The 17,573-nt window shown below is 36.6% G+C and overlaps 1 protein-coding gene across 24 annotated transcripts in view; it reads left to right on the forward strand.

The window, feature by feature from the left end:
* The window catches only part of plch2a (phospholipase C, eta 2a), a 297,121-nt gene that overhangs the window by 226,411 nt on the left and 53,137 nt on the right, over positions 1–17,573 (forward strand). For 21 of the 24 annotated variants that reach the window (XR_012383552.1, XR_012383550.1, XR_012383551.1 and 18 more), the window contains 5 exons: positions 985–1,155; positions 3,018–3,111; positions 4,193–4,396; positions 6,716–6,836; positions 11,833–12,004. Coding sequence is in view for 15 of the 24 variants with exons in the window: in XM_073909056.1 (XP_073765157.1) it covers positions 985–1,155; positions 3,018–3,111; positions 4,193–4,396; positions 6,716–6,836; positions 11,833–12,004 (762 nt within the window). In the remaining 9 variants the exon portion in view is untranslated. Of the gene's footprint in view, positions 1–984; positions 1,156–2,844; positions 2,919–3,017; positions 3,112–4,192; positions 4,397–6,715; positions 6,837–11,832; positions 12,005–17,573 lie in introns of those variants that run through there. The other 3 variants (XM_073909057.1, XM_073909051.1, XM_073909052.1) reach the window with 2 other exon arrangements.

Consider the following 17,573-nt stretch of genomic DNA (forward strand, 5'->3'; position numbering starts at 1 on the left):
CGCGCTATTCACGCGTAAATAGCCGCGTGAACATCGGCGTCTATATGTTTAGGCCCAACAACAACAGGTGTACGTCACAATCACGCCCCCACAAGAGCAAGCTACTGATTGGTTAACGCGGCGAGAATGTCCGCTGAAGTTCAGACTTTCGAACTCAAGCAATTCACCCGAAAGCGCAAAACGCTCAATTTGCGCCGCGCCATTCGCGCAATTCGCTTTATTCGCGCTGCGCCATTCCCACGTATCGCGCCGCAAGATGTCTATTCGCGCGTTTGCATTGACTTAACATGTAAATCACTCACGCTTGACGTGCGCCCCGTGTCTGGTGTGAACGCAGCATGAGAGGTAGGATGGGGCTAGATTATGGAGGGATTTGTATACCAGTAGAAGAACTTTAAAATTAATTCTGAATTGGACAGACAGCCAGTGAAGGCCTCTTAGAGTAGTAATGTGGTCATATTTTCTGCTATTACAAATAAATCTAGCAGCAGCATTTTGGACCAACTGAAGCCGAGAAATTTGGGATTTTGACATGCCACAGTAAAGTGCATTGCAGTATTCTAACCGTGATGTAATACAAGCATGGACCGCCATCTCTTAAATGGTGGGACTTAAAAAGTGTTTAACTTTAGACAGCAAATGTAGTTGATAAAAACTGAAGCCAATAACCGAACTGATCTGTTTGTCGAGTTTCGATGACTCATCAAGAATACTAGAATCTTGAAAAATATCTAGTCAAATATAATTCACTGTCATCATGGCAAAGACAAAATAAATCGGTGATTGGAAATAAGTTATTAAAACTATTATATTTAAAAATGTGTTAAAAATATTTTGCTAAACAGAAATTGGGGATAGAAATATACAGGGGGGCTAATAATTCAGGAGGGCTAACACTTCATGATTTCACAAACATTTAGGCTGAAGCACATATTTCCAATCACAAATCCTTTCAATGCAAACTTCTCCATCTCTGAATTTTAGGAAGCAGACACTGATGACAACCAGGGTACTTTGGGATTTGAGGAGTTCTGCTCTTTCTATAAGATGATGTCAACGCGGCGTGATCTGTACCTGCTGATGCTCACCTACAGCAATCATAAAGACCACCTGGACACTGATGACCTCAAGCGCTTCCTCGAGACGGAACAAAAGGTGAGGTCAAATACACTAGTGAGATCTGTGATGTTACTCATAATTTGATAAACTTGATGAAAACACAATGCGACTTTTACATGTTTTTTCCCCCCAACATATTGGAAAGATTGTAAAGATTGGAAGTTTAGTTGACTGTAGTTGACTTTATTTTATTAAAGTGAGTAAACTAGTGCTGTCAAAATTAGCACGGTTATGCACGAAATTAATATGAAATATTTCACGCGTTAAAAAAAAATGTAGGAAATTAATTTATTTTTATTTTTATTCCTGACGTGTGTTCAACATACAAAGAAATATGGATAAGACCAAGGAAGCACTTTTAGAAGAAAAGTGTCAGTATGAAACATGTCGCATCACTAGGCTAGCGTTTCCTCCAGAGTTTCATGCAATTTCGGATGTTTCGTTTTTATTTTCTGACTTTAACTGCAGTTCAGCAGTTCACTTTCATTCAGCAACAGACTGATCATGCATCATGACAATTGTTGGATGAGAACATGAAGTAACGACTGCTGGAAGAGTGTTGTTTTTATGGGATTTGGTACCGCAAGCTGAATGGAAAGAAAAAAACCTCTGTAAAAATTTGCTGTTTACATGGTAGACTCTTAACCAGAGTATTACTCAATCATCTTAAAATCGGAGTATTGGTATCCATGTAAAGGTACTTAGTGAAAATGCCAGATTATGTTGCAAGCTGTCAGAGACAGTGCATTCCTCTGCTATGAGCCCTTAAATGTTTTATTAAATTTGACATGTAAATTTGACTCGTATGCCAAGTTCAGAATGCATGACTTTCAAAGTAGTCGTGTCGCATATGTTTTCACACTGCATGACTATATGGGCTAGTGTTTTGTCGCTGCTTTGTTTACACTGCAAGATGGATTGGCGAAAGGGGGTTTCACATTGCGTGACTACAATAGGAAGAATCGTGGACATACTGTATATATATATATATATATATATATATATATATATATATATATATATATATATATATATTAGTGCTGTCAATAGATTTAAAAAAATTAACTAATTAATCGCACCTTTAAAAAAAAATTAATTGCGATTAATTGCATTTAAAATACTGAAACTTGTAATTTTGGCTATTCAAATGTAAAATTAATCTAAACGCAAGACAAAACTATTTAAATTCAAAATATTATTGTTTATTAGAATTAAAATTCTAAATATAATTGTTTAATAGAATTTTTGTTTAACTTGTAACACAGATTTCTTCATGTAAACAACATGTTTACATGACATGTGTGTATATATATGTATGTATGTATGTATATGTATGTATTTATGTATGTATGTATATGTATGTATGTATATATATGTATTATTATTATTATAATTATTATTTTTTTTTTTTACTTAATTTCCCGATATGTGTTTGTGTTTTATCAGCGGTCAACCTGAAATAAAGTAAAAAACAAGTCTAACATAAACTACACAAAATGATAATATTAGCATCTTAAGCAAATAGTACTGTACTAGAGTATTCTACTGTACTAAATGAATGCTCTACAACAAAGGTGGTTGGTTTACTGCGATGGGGAATCCACAGCTGGCAGTAAAGTGCCGTTCCTCTACTGCATTACCAGAGGAAAAATCTGACACTGATTGGCGTGGATGGGAATCTCATTGACTAATCAGTCCATTTAAACGCCAGCTGTCAGGCATCACAAATAGAGCGGAGATAGGCTTGCTTGTGTAAGGATGGCTCCCTGTTGTCGTATTCATCATATATTTGCTATTCAGTATGAATATAAATATGCTTAGATGGCTTTAAATGCATGCGTTTCTGATTAGTTGGTGTTTATTGGGTTGTTAATCTTAACCGTATGTTTCTGTTTCAGATGACAAATGTCTCTAAGGAGCACTGTCTTGAAATCGTGGCCAAGTTTGAACCTTGTCCTGAAAACCAGACATCGGGTGTGCTGGGGATTGATGGTATGTGCCTTTTTTTTAATCATTTATGGTCAGGAAACAATTTTCACAAATGACTAAAAAAAGTGGAGTCAGCTTAAGAGTGAAGGGTAACTTGCTGCACACATTTTTTTAAGTTGACTCAACTTTAAACCCGAGTACTACATTTGACTTGATTTAAGTTTAATCAACTTAAACCAACTTTAATCAAGCTCCGCAGCAAGCTGGCGTATAATTTTGTTTTGATTTTTTTATATATTAAACAAGAGCACAGGCTTATTCTGAAAACATAGCCCTATATACATTTCTGGACATCGTAAATTATGTAGCTAGAGGAACGTATGGCTGGATTTTGTCTATAAAACGAATGCTACGGTGGCGGTATGATGCCATTCCAGCGGGCTTATTATGGTGGGCATATCCCTTATTTTCCCTTCCCAATGTTGACAGGTATGCTTATCGGAATTATGAGAGATGTCGGCCCGACTCTATTTAATTGGATGAACATTTTTTAGTTTTATGCCTTACCCAAAATATAAAAATACATATAAAAACATTTAGATCATTTACTTTAATCATTACTATTGGAATGTGAAGACACTTTCAACCAGCACAACAACAAATGTTTCTAAAGACCATCACCTACTGCACCTTTAACAGTTCCTGTATTTTTTGCCTTTTCCATTTATTTGCGGTTGTGAATTGCATTATGGGATGTTGATATTTTTGATATTAAAAATAATAATATCATGTACCAATACGTATAATATATAAAGAAATAATATATAAAGAAATACGTTTGTAAAATAACAGAAAGTGCACTGGTAATTTTATCAAAAGGTTTTTGTAGCAATAATTCACTTTAAACTATTAAACATGTCAATAAAAGTCGCTTTTTAGAATTATTTTCAAGGTTAAAAGTCGATGGAGGAAAGATCAAAGTCCCATAAGGCAATTCAAAAGCATATAAATGAGCTGAAATTATGAATAAAAACATGAATCACAAAATACTTAAAACAATATTTTTTACAGGAAAAAAAAAGGTTTTGTTTTGAACCAATGTGATTTATGTAATCATCAGCTCTAATTTCTGTATACTGTGCAGGTTTTACAAACTACATGCGCAGCCCTGCGGGGGACATCTTCAACCCTGAACATTACGAGGTGAACCAAGACATGACGCAGCCCCTCAGTGATTACTTCATCGCTTCCTCCCACAACACGTATCTGATGGGAGACCAGCTCATGTCTCAGTCTCGGGTTGATATGTACGCCTGGGTGCTGCAGGCCGGATGCAGATGTGTGGAAGGTGAGTTTGCTTCTCTTTATTTAAAGCTTTTTCTAATGCTGATTTGCACAATTTGTTAACCAAAATATTCTTGAGAATCAAAGGTAAATGTTAAAGGCGTAGTTCACCACACAAAATGTATTTAATCACCCTTGGGTGTGTTTCTTTTTTCTGTCGAACACAAAAAAAGCTGTCAGTGGTTACTTTGGTTATTTAGCAAAAAACCTTCTTTTGTGTTCTACATAAGAAAGAAACTCAGGCACTGTTCACCCGAACATTTGTCCATACTGAATATCAAATTTTGAAAATTTTCGTTTTCGCTTTTTTTGACCACTTATTCTCACAAAAGCGCAGTGCCAGGTGACTGAAACTGAAACATTCTCAAAACTCTGGCCCTTGTAAACATCTTCATAATCTCTTGGGGCCTCATGTATCAACGCTCATGTATCAACAAACTTTGCGTACGCCAGATTTCACGCTCACGTTTGGATTTACTAATGATGAACCTGAGAATGTGCGTTGGTCCCCGCCAACTTCATGTCTGGCGCACGTGCATTTCTTGTGTGTGTTTGTTTTATTTCCATTGGCGACTCCTAGAGGCAATTATGTTAAATTGCACACTACAAAGTATCTTTGAGCCGTGCAATGGCAGCTGTATGGTACGGGATCATCCGCATGTCTAGCAGGTATATAAGGTTTCCATACCATGCAGTTGACCAGCCAAACATTAACGCCCAATTTGTTTTCCCAATGTAATCGGAGCGATTGACTGCACGCACATAGCTATAAAGACGCCATCTGAAGACGCATGCATACGTGAATCAGAAACATTTCCATTCAATAAATGTGATGCTCAAATGCGCTTAACATAATACACACACTTATTAATGATTCCTACTTGTCTTACTCGTGATGAAGAGTAGGCAAAATCTTATATGTAGTGGGGGAAAAAAAGCAGTTCATCAGATGCTGGATTCGAACAGAGCTCATGCTAAACGTGTCAAGACATGTTGCCATGCGCTTTACGAGCTTCACCACTCACGCTGCTATAGACGCTACAAAATTTTACACCTTTACATTGAACCATACCGTTTTTAATTCGCTCACAGTGCGATATTCAGATCCAACTGCGATAACCACGTCAGCTATACTCTCCCACTCTATTTTTTTCTTTATTTATTAATTCTTGAGGACAAACTTGCAAATAACAGCGTTTTTTCTCTGGTTTACCTTCGATTAGAGCACCTCCAATTCACATTCTGTTCAAAGTTTCTCTTCTTGCTTGCTTTTGCCATTTGCTTTTTCACTTTGTTTTGCTAAAGTAGAGTCATTAGCATATTCATACGGGGGATGAGGCAGGGAGGGGTTTTGCGCTCGTGCACGTGCGCTCAGTTTCACATTAATTATATATATATATATATATATATATATATATATATATATATATATATATATATATATAGAGAGAGAGAGAGAGAGAGAGAGAGAGAGAGAGAGAGAGAGAGAGAGAGAGAGAGAGAGAGAGAGAGAGAGAGAGAGAGAGAGAGAGAGAGAGAGAGAGAGAGAGAGAGAGAGAGAGAGAGAGAGAGAGAGATAAGGCTTTTGCTTTTATTACCCCTTATCTATATATATATATATATATATATATATATATATATATATATATATATATATATATATATATATATATATATATATATAAACCTCCTATATTGAAAGCCTTATATACATTTGAATACGAATTATTAGCCACCTGTTTATTTTTTTGCCCAATTTCTGTTTACCGGAGGGAAGACTTTTTTTCAACACATTTCTAAACATAATAGATTTAATAACTCATTTCTGATAACTGATTAATTTATCTTTGCCACAATGAAAGTAAATAATATTTGACTATGATATTACTAGATGTTTTTCAAGATATTTAAAGGCTTAACTTAATTAGGTTAGCCAGGCAGGTTAGAGTAATTAGGCAAGTTATTGTATAACAGTGATTTATTCTGTAGGCTATCAAAAATATATAGCTTAAAGGGGCTAATAATTTTGACCTTAATTTATTTATTTATTTATTTTTAAACCAAAATAGCCAAAATAAAAGAAATAAGACTTTCCCCAAAAGAAAAAATATTATGGGACATACTGTGAAAATTTCCTTGCCTTGTTAAACATAATTTGGAAAAAAAAATAAAAAGGAAAAATTCAATAGGGGGCTAATAAGTCATAGATAAGTGTGGATTCTTTATCTAGAGTAGTTTTCTTTATCTAGGATAAGTCTAAATATTCACATCAAATGTGTTCTTAAATAATTTACTTACCAAATAATTTCTTGTCACCCTACAGTGGATTGCTGGGATGGACAGGATGGAGAACCAATCGTGCATCATGGCTACACCCTGACTTCCAAAATCCTTTTTAAAGACGTCATTGAAACCATCAACAAATACGCATTCGCCAAAAACCAGTAAGAGGCATCAAATTCATCCGTTCAATAGACAGTCAGTTGTAATTGAGATACAAATGACAGACTGACAGACTAATTTGTAAAATAACATGGGTTTAGAAAAGATGTCTTATAAGGACATTGCCCCATGTTGCCATTTTTTAAATGCTGATAAATCATCCAAATTTATTTATTTATTTATTTATTTATTTATTTATTTATTTATTTATTTATTTATTTATTTATTTATTTATTTATTTATTATTATTATTATTATTATTATTATTATTATTATTATTATTATTATTATTTTATTTGAGGGTTAGGTGTAGGGTTGACAAAGTTAAAATGAGAATAAAAATCCATTATGCCCATGGGATATCCCCGCACTTTAAAAAAAACAAGTGTGTGTGTTAATAATTTGTCTTTGATTATTATTATTAGTGTTGAGTAATTCATTAAAAGTAATTTGGATTACAAAAATGTAATGAGATTACAAAAAAAGATTATAACTAGACTACAGTTACTTTTTTATGGATTACATGATTACGTATTCTGACAATGACGGTACATTATTCATAATTTATAGATTTTTTGTTTTGTTTTAATCAATAAATGATTAATCTAGTATTAATGTCTTGAAGTAATCTAAAAATGTAATCCAAAATAGTACTCCAAAAATACTTTGCCTACAACAATTAAAAGATACGTAGATTGAAACAGACCACAATTTGCATCATGTAACTTGTAATCAGTTGCAGATTACAAATTATAGGTAATCTATCCAGCACAGACTATTATTATTTTCGATTATTATTATTTTTGTATTATTATTTTGATGAGTTTTCTAAGGTATTTTAGCCGCAATATAACAAGGATACTCCCACTCTGAAGTCTGTCCAAACATTCAGTTGCTGTCCTGAAGTTACATTACATGTTCAGTACCTGACAGTTGGACAGACAGTGTTAGACGCAGTGCTTTTTGTAATGTCCATTCTGTGAGTGTGAGGACTAGCCCGTTGAGCAGAGTGTCAGGAGTGTGTCCACATGAACATTTCCTACTGACAGCATGTTTCCTCATCGCAGGACTTTCAGGTGTTGCTTGCTAAAGGTGATCATCCAATAAAGCTGCACATTGTCAACAGTTCCTGGGGGTCACAGTAAACAAACAACTATTTTTAGACGAAATATCACCCATATGTGATATTTGTCTATTGGGTTGCCACTTTACCCAGTTTGTTTATGACAGTGAAAAATAAAAAAAGAAATTGCTGGATTGGAGAGTAATAGAATATGTTTATCTTATATACAGGTATGTAGACTTGTATATAATGAAGGTACAAAATTTGTCAAATAAAGGAATAATATGTATCTTTAAGGACCTGTTGTTCCTAACAGGTCCTTAAAGGTACATAATAATACCTTCATTCATTTTCTTTTCAGCTTAGTCCCTTTATCAATCTGGGGTGGCCACAGCGGAATTAACTGCTAACTTATCCAGCATTTGTTTTACACAGTGAATGCCCTTCCAGCTGCAACCAATCACTGGGAAACATCCATACACACTCATTTAAACACATACACTACGGACTATTTAGCCTACCCAATTAACCTATACCACATGTTTTTGGACTTGTGTGGAAACCACAGAACCACAACCCACACAAGAACACGCAAACTCCACACAAAAATGCCAACTGCCCCAACTAAGGCTTGAACCAGTGACCTTTTGCTGTCAGGCAAATATACTAACCACTGCGTCACCGTTCAGCTCATATTAAAACCTTAAATGTACCAATGTGTAACTCGCATGAGGTACTGAAAGTATCTTAAAGGTGCTTTCACACTAGCACTTTTAGTCTGCACCCGGGTTCATTTGACGTCATAGTAAAGTACATTAAGCTATTGTAAACGTGTCTTCTGAACTGTGTACCCGAGTCTGCCTGAAAGAGGTGGTCTGGGGTACTGTTCGTGCGAACTCTGGTACGCTTCACTTCTAATATGAATGCAATCGTATCAAATAACAGAAGTGAACCGCCAAATGTACAGCAAACTTTAGGTTTTTTTTGTGTGTGTGACGTGGCTGGGAACCAAGAATCAGCACCTTCAAGTCCGAGGCCATGGTGCTCCACCAGAAAAAGGTGGTTTGCCGTCTTCAGGTTGGAGGAAGTCCTTACCCCAGGTGGAGGAGTTCAAGTATCTTGGGATTTTGTTCACAAGTGAGGGAAGGATGGAACGTGAGATTGACAGGCGGATCAGTGTAGCGGCAGCAGTAATGCTGTCGATGTACCCGTCCGTTGCGGTAAAAAAGGTGCTGAGCCGAAAGGTAAAGCTTTCGATTTACTGGTCAATCTACATTCCTACTCTCACATATGGTCATGAGCTTTGGACAAGATCTCGGATACAAGCGGCCGAAATGAGTTTCCCTTGCAGGGTGGCAGGGCGCATATTTATGGATAGGTTGAGGGGCTCTGACACCCGGGAGGGGCTTGGAGTAGAGCCGCTGCTCCTTCACATCGAGATAAGTCAGCTGAGGTGGCTCGGCATCTGTTTCAGATGCCTCCTGGATGCCTACCTAGGGAGGTGTTCCAGGAATGTGCCACCAGGAGGAGGCCTTGGGGAAGACCCAGGACATTCTGGAGAGACTATGTCTCTCCTCTAGTCTGGAAACGCCTCAGGATCCCCCCTGAAGAGCTGGAGGAAGTGTCTGGGGAGAGGAAAGTCTGGAGTTCTCTCCTAAGACTGCTGCCCCCACGACCAAGCCCCGGAAAAGCGGTAGAAAATGAATGATTGAAACTTTTAGTTTTCATAGTATTCATTTGTGTGTGGATGTCTGTGTATCACCTACCTTGGTAAGAAGCTGGACTGACCCAGTGCAAACGGTGATTATGTCTGCTCGTCTCCACCAGAAACAACGTTTTTAATAGTTTTTTTTTTTTTTTGCAGCAGCAGCAGCAGATAGATTTAAGTGGCTCTCTGTATTTCCATTTTGGTAACACAAAAGCAAAAGATTCAGTAAAAGCAGAATGAACGTGATATGCGTCTCCATTTTGGCACTTTGTCTGTGTGGCCATCACCTAGCAACAGCTGTACACAAAACAGCAGCTTGATGACGCAAGCGTACCCGGGTTGGGAAGGAAAAAAGACGGCGTGAACACAAACCAGACGAGAAGGTGGCAAGGGGGGACAATCCAACTTGGATTCGATCCAGGCAATTAAAGCAAGTGTGAAAACCCTAAAGTTTATTCATAAACTAGTTTCGAGAGGATCATGTGCCTATAATTGACCAGAGCTGGTCCTGCATTAGCTAAACACATGATTCCAGGCCCGTGCAGAGACCAAGGGCATGTGCAGGATACATTTTTTGAAAAGCGGGGGGGGGGGGGGGGGGTAGGGGCTGTGTTGTTGTCACGCGTGTACTGAAGAGCGGTGTTGTCGTGCGCCTACTGAAGGGTGGGACGGAGGGTGTGTTGGAAGGGCACTTTCTATCCAAGACTAAAAAGGGCATGTGCACTGCACAGGTTGAGCCCTATGTGTGCATGTGCCTGCATGATTCACCAATCAGACGATTTCTAACTCACTATAAATAGTTTATTACCTCAGTTTTCTTCGTCTTAAAGAATCCCCCTTCCCACGTCTACTCCTTTTCTAGATTGGGCGGCCCAGTGATTAGCACTGTTGCACAGCAAGAATGCACCGGTTAAAGTCCTCATTGGGCTAGTTGACATTTCTGTGCGGAGTTTGCTTGTTTTCCCCTTGCTCGCATAGGTTTAACCTGGCTTTCCCTGGTTTCCTCCCACAGTCAAAAGCACGCGACATGGGTGCGCATCTAACCACGAACATTCTGTAACATTCCTTAAAAGTAGTGTAAAGGAAGATACTGTAACATTATTAAAATAATGTTTTGGGAACATTCTTACAAAGTTAAACAAATATGTTCTCCAAACAGTGTAATGCGAATGGAATAATGTTTGAAATAAGGTTTTGATAAAAACTTTACATGAAACTGGAACTAAAAACATTTTTAATAATGTAACGTTCCTCAAATACTGTAAATGTTTACACGTGACATTATTAAAATAATATTTTGGGACCATTCTTTCAACATTGATAGAAAAATTTTCTTTAACGTTAGTGTAAATGGAATAATGTTTTAAATAAGGAATTAATTACATTTATTTATATAAAACTGGAATATTCTAAAAAACATTTAAATAACATTCTTGTAATAAAACAAAAGCATCATTATATAAATCTATATGGAAATGGGTGTTGTGACCATTCTAAGGATCTGTAAAGTATTGTTGTTTTTTTTGAGAACTTTAAGAAAGCGTTCTTTAACCACTAATATAATGTGGATGGAATATTAAAAGTAAGCAATAATCTACGGTTTGCCGATCACTTGTCATAAATCTGTCATAAACATAAATGTCCTGAGGCATTATAAATGTGTTGTGAATGTTTTTGTGATCCTGTTTTCAGTGGAACAAGGTTTATGTGTCATTAAAATATCTCGTAAAAAGTGTCATTACTCTGTCAAATAATTTTTTTAATTACATTTTAATGACAAATTCAGCATGTACCACTGTAGTTGAGGTAAAAAAATATTAATGATCTAGCTATAAAATTCATGACGTATTTATAATGGCTTCTTGACAATCAAGTTTATGACAGATTTAAGACAAGTCATGTTGTCTTAGTTATGTCAAGTTGTTGTCAAAAGGACAGGTTATGATGTATTTAGATATGTCAACTTATCGTAAAAAAAGGACATCTCAAACAATGTTGTCTTTACATTTAAAATGTCATAACTGAGTAATGACAATTGTTATAAGCATACAGAGAGTCTCATTCACATCCATGAAAAAGTTTATACCAAATCCTTTGAATATTTTGGAACCATCCATTTGCAGTCTGTCCAAATTGAATAATGCTTTAATTACTTTTATTAGCCTCACTGTTACTACTGTTATTACACTATTATTTTAGATCTATAACTGCATCTATATTTCTGCAGGTATCCAGTGATTCTGTCCATCGAGAATCACTGCAGCGTCCCTCAGCAAAAGAAAATGGCTCAGTATCTGACTGAAGTGTTGGGGGATAAACTGGACGTGTCCTCCATCCCCGCTGACCCGTCAGGACTTCTGCCTTCACCTGAAGCCCTGAAAGGCAAAATACTGATCAAGGTTAATGGATTTACAGATCTAAAATCATTTTTAGATGTTAATCAGATACTAGTAATCAGGATGTTAGTAACACAAGCTCAATGGAAATGCATACTAGAATAGATTTTTGTGAAAGCGCAAAAAACATACTTTAATGTACGTTTGACTGCAATTTCTAGGGAAAATGAAAGCTGCGGAACAACTCTTGTTCATTTTCACATTAATGACAGGGACATGCTATTGATGATTAAAGAATTATATATGTGTATTCTAAGTAACCCATTTCAGATTTGCAAAATGTAAACAGCGCCCTCTAGTGGATTTTTCATCTGAAGTGTGAAACTAAATGTACCCAGAGCAACGTATTTTCGCAATGTTGTAGGCTGAGCCACATATTTCTAAAGATCCTGGGTTGTGTATTTGTGTAATGTACATGCATTGATTTTTTTTCAGAATAATATTAATATTATGATAAGATAAACTGTCTTTAAAGCATCATATTAAAATACAATATAGTACAATATAGTATTGTACAATATAGTACAATATAGTCTCGTAAGTGAAGACAACTTGTCGCTGGGCCCCTAAATTGCCAGGGCCCTATGTACTCTGACCCAGGTTAAAATGACTGTTACATTGTAATAATGATATAATGACTGATATGGGAAACTTAACTGTTCAGGGTCTATCATAATAAATGGCAATCAATTGACATATTTATGAAATGCACAACCCAGCTCATTGTGGAAACGTAGTCCCGCGGACGTTTCTGGAGACCGCGGAATACGTCCCGGCGGGTAAGTACGGCTGCAGTTTTTGTTTTCGCGAATCCGCGAGAGGCCGCTGTTGTGCTCTTTTTCGCACCTCAGACGCCTCTCTCGCGTGAACCCACCGGAGGCCGCTGTCTGACTGACCGGATGATTGACTGCGCGACCGGCCAATCGGCCGACCCACCCTCCTCCTTCCCTGAACCCAACCAATTTTACCGATCGACTCGCCCGCCCGCTCGCTTCCCTAAACCCAAGCAACAGTTTACAAAAAGCTGTCCAAAAAAATAAAAGCCCCAATTTTTTTTTCTCTATCGCATTTTTGGATTTCACCGCGTTCTCACTCTGTCACGAAACTCGTTCACTTAATTTTAGGGATTCTGTTTTCGTCTTACCTGGTTGCTGGAACCGCTCTTCCCCGGTCTTGAAACCGGTCGCCGTGGTCGACTCCTTTCTGCATCTCGAGCCTGCCGACGTACACGGTGAGCTGAGTGGACAAACGGCTTGCAGCGGGGAAGCCCTCCACAAGGAGGTAAGGTAAGCGCGAAAGGGAACGGCGTCACACCACCCGCGGGACGTATTCCGCTGTCTCCAGAAACGTCCGCGGGACTAAGTTTTCAGAATGAGCTTGGGTTGGAAATACAGTAGGTGACGATAACGCTCCTTAGGAATTAGCCGTTGATTATCTCTATGAGCAATATCACACCATTAGCAGTGCGATATGGCTGTATATGGTGGGGAGACGAGCGTTGGCATGAGCCCGCAAGCAGACTGCTATAATGGTTCACCAGTGATGATAAACAGCCATATCGCACTGCTACTCGTGTGATATTGCGTTAATACAATAGCTTGATGGCATAATCGTGTATATAAAAAAGAAAACCAAACACGGGGAATCCTTTTGTATGAGGAACTACTTTCTTCCGCCACTCATTCACATCTGCATCTGATGTCAGAAAAGCGGAAACCGTTGCTACTTTCACACCCGTCACTTTAGTATGTGAATGATTCTCTAGCGTAATGTCTAAAGTGATGAAAAAACAGGTGATTTTGCTCACATTTTAAGACTATAAAGCTGAACGGCAGGAATCAGTCTACGGTCTCTGTCGCCATCTTATAAGTGGACAATATCAACCGTCTTGATAGATACTGACACACTGTATCTTTATAAAAATTTTAAATTGGCACTATTCTTATTAATAAACCACAATCTAAACAACTACATTCTCACCTAACAAAAAGCCTCAAAAGTACATTTATAGTGTCCAACAGCTGGAATATTTGGTAAAGTGTAGTGAGTTTATTGATCTGCTTAATTAGGTTAATTAGGCAGGTTAGGGTAATTTGTGAAATTATTGTATAATGATGGTTTGTTCTGTAGACTATCGAAAAAATTGCTTAAAGGGGCTAATAATTTTGTCCTTAAAAAGGTGTTTAAAAAATTTTAAATTGCTTTTATTCTTGCCAAAATATAACAAATAAGACTTTCTCCAGAAGAAAAAATATTACCAGACATACTGTGAAAATATCCTTGCCCTGTTAAACGTCATCTGGGAAATATTTAAAAAAGAAAAAAAAAAATCAAAGGGGGGCTAATAATTCTGACTTCAATATATTATATATTATTATATATTATGTACATACAAACTTTTATCTTGGCTTGCAGTTTAATCACAAATAATCATTTGACAGCGCTAATAAAAAAAAAAATTATGTACATTTTAAAAAGTGCACCATTTAAAGTAATTCTCTAAAAATATGCTCTTATGTTTTTTTTATTTACCTATTATATCTATTCTATATTTAACTAATATGCTGTTATATATTTTTAATTAAAGAATTATTTTACTGTTTTGGTTCTTGGTGTATTTCTTGGTGTTTTTCACTTTAATTAAAGGTGAGAGTAAAGGGGTAATGTGGATCTGGCTGAAGAAATGAAAATGAGAAATTAATTATAATATTGAATTGAAGATTGACCTTCAGAATGATTTGTGCATAAATATTAGATGCATTACTAAAAAAAAATAGTGATGCTTACTCCTCTTTATTTTTGGGCTGTCAGAAAGCCTTTTAGAGCAGCTGAACAGTAGAGACTTAATGATATAAAATGTATTTACCGAGTTGGAGCCCTCTCCTGTGCTTTTAATAAAGTGTGAGGGTTGAAAATTGGGCCATAGATGGAGCAAGCGAGTTGGCGCTATAATTGGAAAGTGGACTGACGTTCCCACTAGAGAGTGAATTCTGAACTGTAAACTGGGCCAGCCGGTGCTATTGACAAATTGCTGGGCACGGGCTGTGGATTGTGGTGCACGTGGAGCTGAATATATACTCGCCACATGGCTGAATCTGACCCAAGCATTGATGTGTTACCATTAAACACGATTATTATATTCAGCCTACACTGTAAAACATACAGTTGAAGTCAGAATTATTAGCCCCCCTTTTAATTTTTTGTTCTCTTTTAAATATTTCCCAAGTGATGTTTAACAGAGTAAGGAAATTTTCACAGTATGTCTGATAATATTTTGCCTTCAGGAGAAAGTTTTATTTGTTTTATTTCTGCTAGAATAAAAGCAGTTTTTATTTTTTTCAAAACCATTTTAGGGTCAAATTTATTAGCCCCTTTTTATCAAATTGTTTTCTTGTATAAATCAGGGGGGGCTAATAATTCTGACTTCAACTGTATGTCTTAATTAACAGTTTCTGTATTTTGTAAAATTTTCAGGTTTACGGTTATAAATTGCTTTTCGGGACCTTGATTTTTGCACTGTTGTTTTTTTTTTGATGTTGAAAACTCTACAAAGTGACTCTTATTGGTATTTCAGTAGGTTGAAATAATGAATAAGAAATAATATATAGAGAAATGAGTCTGTAAAATAACTGAAAATGTATATGCGGTGTATTACAAGGTTTTTGTAGCTTAATGTACAACACCAACCCAGACAATATGTCACTTACAACTATTAAAAATGGTAATAAAAGTAATTTTTCAAACTTTTCAAGGTTTAAAGTAGAGGTCTGCAGCCGTGGGACCCAACTAGATTTCTTGCGGCGCAGGAATAAATTTCCGAATAAAGTGTGGGAGCGGTCAATAACTGGTTTAATTTTGGACGGGAGTGGGCAGTCTAACAATATCGCTCCCGACTCCCGAGCGAGCACGCGTATGTATGTGTGTGAATGAGACAGCGTGATGCTGCGTTTAGCTTGTGTGTGTGTGTCTGAGTGTGTGCATGAGACAGCGTGACGCAGTCTGTGTGTGTGTCACTTGCTTGAGCTTTTATGTGTGTGTGTTTATACAGACAGCTTGTTATAGGCAATAGCTGGGTGGTTTTCAGTTTTGTTCTCCCCCCGTCTGTTAGCGGGAACGGGCGTGGCGGGTAGAAAACGGGGCGGGGCGGGCAACGGGACAACAAATGCTGAATATAAGCAGGAGCGGAAGCGGTCGGGTTCGGGCTAAAACCTGGCAGGAGCAGGTGGGAGCGGGATTCAAAATTTAGTCCCGTGCAGATCTCTAGTTTAAAGTCGTTGTAAGAAATATCAAAAGTCTGAAACATCATAAAAATCTTTTGAATAACATTTGTTATAACCCAAAAATAATGTTAATGATTCATATGAAATGCTGGAGGTTTTAAATATTCAAAACGTAACATTATATCACTTAATGGAAATGTTGAGGAAACTGTTTTGAATCAAATTATAGTTAAATGCAAATATAGTCTATTTCAAAAAGCAATTAAAATGTGCACCAAACCAAGTCAGTTGCGTCATGTCATGGACTTTGCAAGTGGAAAAACTGAATGCTTCAGTAGCGAGAAATCTTAGTGATTGGTTCGAACCAAGCCTTTTTCATGAATCAATGATAAAAACTCAAAGACGTCACATTGTGCCAGCCGGTACAGACATCCATGCTGGAATTTACACAAGGATCTCATTGCTGTGACGTAGCTAGGAAATTAAGCTTCAAACCGGAAGATCGAATTTGCTCGAAATAACGCAAGAACAATGGCCGAGCTGTAATTTTTTACATGGGGTGGCCACTGCTATTTTAAGGGGTCCACACACACTGTACTCAAACATTATATAATAAATTAAGGAATTCAAAAATTTTATTTGCATAAAGCAATGCGGAATTCATTTAGAAAAACATTAGCATGAAGAAAAAACAAATACTGCAATTACACATAGCAGACATTAAACAGACCTGGATTTGAAAAGAAAAAGCAGATTGTTTGTGCTTCTTCATAAAGAAGTCTGTTATCTCACCCTTTCTTTTCATGTTTAATATACCCTGTCCAAAAATATAAAAGTCTGCTTACTTCTGATCCAGTCAGAAACACATTTATCCTAATTAAAAATATCCATTATCACACCAAATAATTTTTTTATTTTTTATTTTTTTGAAGAAAGTATATGAGCTGGTTATTCCATTTAAAATAAATTTAACTCACAAACAGCTAGCCTAGCATTACTTCCCTATATTAGCAAAATATTACTGCAGTATCACTTTCACTTTTGCTCTTGGATAGGGAAACCTTTACGCACAGACATCAATTAGTCTATAAAATAATTAATTGCGTTTGTTAAGCGCAAATATTGGTTTCAAAACTATTTCTAAATTCAGTTCTAATTTCCAGCAAACGAATAAATTAATAATAATAACAAAATGTGCTCAAAAACCTGAGTTATATCCTAAAACACATGCTGTGCCCCATATGATCTAAAACCTGACAGGTGGGCAAATCTAAGCTTGTTTTTAATAAAACAAATATAAATATGGATATAAGAAATAATACTGCTAATAATAATAACATTATACAAAAGCA

Source organism: Danio rerio, chromosome 8 (assembly GCF_049306965.1).
Source record: "Danio rerio strain Tuebingen ecotype United States chromosome 8, GRCz12tu, whole genome shotgun sequence".
Classification (NCBI taxonomy): Eukaryota; Metazoa; Chordata; class Actinopteri; order Cypriniformes; family Danionidae; genus Danio; species Danio rerio.